Raw genomic sequence first — 2,500 nt, 5'->3', positions numbered from 1 at the left:
ACACGCTCTAATTCTCGCTTTTGCATATCTTCTAATTGCCCGTTTCTTTGCTCTTCATTTCCATTTAGACACGCTTTAATTCTCGTTTTCGCATATCTATGCGCGCGATCTATAGAAAACTATGCAAGCAAATTATAATCAGATAAACTTGCCAATAAATAATTATTTGTTTGCGACAGTAATGATCATTTCTTTTCTCTGTCTTTTTTTCTTCAAAATAAGAGAATATAGTGATTTGTTTCATGTCTAAATTCTAGATCAAATGTATCAGTTAAATTATCAACATCCAATTAAGCATGGGCGTTATAATTTTTCTCTATTGGAAGTCTTCACATTCAGAATATCTTATACATTCCAAGAGATTTCTCACAGATTTCATGAATTTTTCATGACATAATTCTGTTAACGTAGAAGTGAAACTACCTGTACGCACGAAATAAAAGCTGAAAATGCATTTTACTATTAAGACACTAACATATTATTTATATTAAAAAAACAACAACAGGCAAATGGATAAGCATCCATTTTGTACTTAGTCAAAACTCCGAGAATCTTAGCTATTTTTTTTTGCGAATCTCAGATTTTTTCTATCTTAACTCACATAGCAGTAGGCCTACTGATTTCCAAATGGGCCTTGTAATCTGAAAGAAATTTCTGCCAAATAAGTGTTTAGTGCAACAAATTGCATACAATCTGTCATTATCACTTGAAGTATGGACTAAGAAATGGACTTGGGACTCAAGGACTTTTATGATTTTTTTTTCTGTACTTCGGGTATTCTTTACAATTATAGCGATTCCCCGGAAATAAACACCATCTGGAAACAAGCTCCTCCCTTCGTACCAGATGCGGTTCCATCAGAACCTAACTTAAAGCATAAACTAACTAAACCCCTGTAACTTATAGTTTTAGTATCCATTCTGCAGATGAATGAAAATCATTGTCATATCTTATGGTGAATGTCCGAAATCTGGTTAATGTCAACATTCACCGGTGAATTTCCGAAATTCCTTTTTCTCTGGTTCGATTCAATTAGCTTTGCGAATCAGCTTTTTCAGTCGCATGCAAGCTTTGATGGCAAAAGTTAAAGTTAGGTTACGTTAAATTAGGCTATATATATATATATATATATATATATATCAGAAATGGCTTTAACCTAACGTGTCGCCATCAAACCTTGCATTAAATTGAAAAAGTTGACTGGCAACGCTGACTAAATCAAGGAGAAAAAAGACATTTTGGACATTCACCGGTGAATGTATAATTTGATTAATTTCAACTGAAAGTAAGGAGCAAAATTAAAACTTAAAACGAACAGAAATTATTCCGTATATGAGGGGGGTGCCCTTACCACGAATACCTCGCTCTTAACATTGAAGTATTATAGAGCTTTTAATAAAGCTTCGATTCTAATTAACCAGCTCTTGCGTTTCAGAAGCTCGATTATTAAGGAATTGTGACAAAAATCAGACTTTAACGTAAAGAGCGAGGTATTAAAGAGGAGGGCACTCCTTATACCACGGTAATAATTCTGTTCGTTTTAAGTTTCAATGTTACTGACGCACTTACTTTCAGTTGAAAAAACTTGTTTTTGTTATTTAATTTCTGATCGTTTTTCAAATCGTGTCGGATATCCCCCTCGGTGAAAATTTTTTCTCAGAAATACCCCAACCCCAGGAGAAAGTTGCTTCTGCAGAAAATTCCCCGATGGAGAATTTTCTCCCTAACGGAAAATTCTCATTCCCACCATGGAAAACCTCTCCAGACAATTCTAACCCAACTGAAAATTTGATCCAGGCTAAGAAAATTCTAATCGATTGTTCTAAGCTAAGATTCGAACAATGGCATACACCTAGGACTAGCGCTCACATTTGGCAAAAGACTAGCGGGATATAGCGCATTCTCCAAATGACTGACACCACAAAATATGCTATTAAAATATTGTAGCTATGAAACAATAAGTGTCGGTACGAATTCTGTAATTGATTAAAAAAAGATGTTACCTGAAAAACATGATCCTTTGTACAAGATTCTCAGCTCTGTTTTAATTCGACAGGCCTCTTCGTTCATCAAACAAATATTCCCATAAGTTTTGCCGTTTGATGCGCAAACCTCTGATAAGCTGTCTCCTGTCGGACAGTTAAAGCTACGGAGATTTTCAGGAGGGAATCCGATTCGGTCCCAAAATACAAACTTCATCATTTCCGCAAGTTGACAGCACACACGGATCTGAAAAAGAATAAAAATCGTACAAATCTTGATTCAAGTACAAGTCGAAGTCAAAATAATAAATTTAAACAAGTACAAAGGTATAGCCTATACACGCAGAGGAAGGGGACTTTAGGTACACGCTTTGCACCAGTGTGACATATATATATATATATATATATATATATATATATATATATATATATATATATATATATATATATATATATATATATATATATATATATATATATATATATATATATATATATATATATATATATATATATAT

At 33.4% G+C, this 2,500-nt stretch overlaps 1 protein-coding gene across 1 annotated transcript in view; it reads right to left on the bottom strand.

The window, feature by feature from the left end:
- The window catches only part of LOC148952876 (uncharacterized), a 182,181-nt gene that overhangs the window by 142,570 nt on the left and 37,111 nt on the right, over positions 1-2,500 (bottom strand). Inside the window, exon 2 of the mRNA XM_089087456.1 lies at positions 2,004-2,229. Coding sequence (XP_088943582.1) covers positions 2,004-2,202 — 199 coding nt within the window. The 5' untranslated portion in view covers positions 2,203-2,229. The remainder of the gene's footprint in view (positions 1-2,003; positions 2,230-2,500) is intronic.

The sequence above is a fragment of the Artemia sp. Qi Xiang Cuo genome, chromosome 4 (assembly GCF_049724085.1).
Source record: "Artemia sp. Qi Xiang Cuo chromosome 4, ASM4972408v1, whole genome shotgun sequence".
Taxonomy (NCBI): Eukaryota; Metazoa; Arthropoda; class Branchiopoda; order Anostraca; family Artemiidae; genus Artemia; species Artemia sp. Qi Xiang Cuo.
The sequence above is the reverse complement of the archived record's forward strand: the minus strand, read 5'-3'. Positions and strand labels throughout refer to the sequence as shown.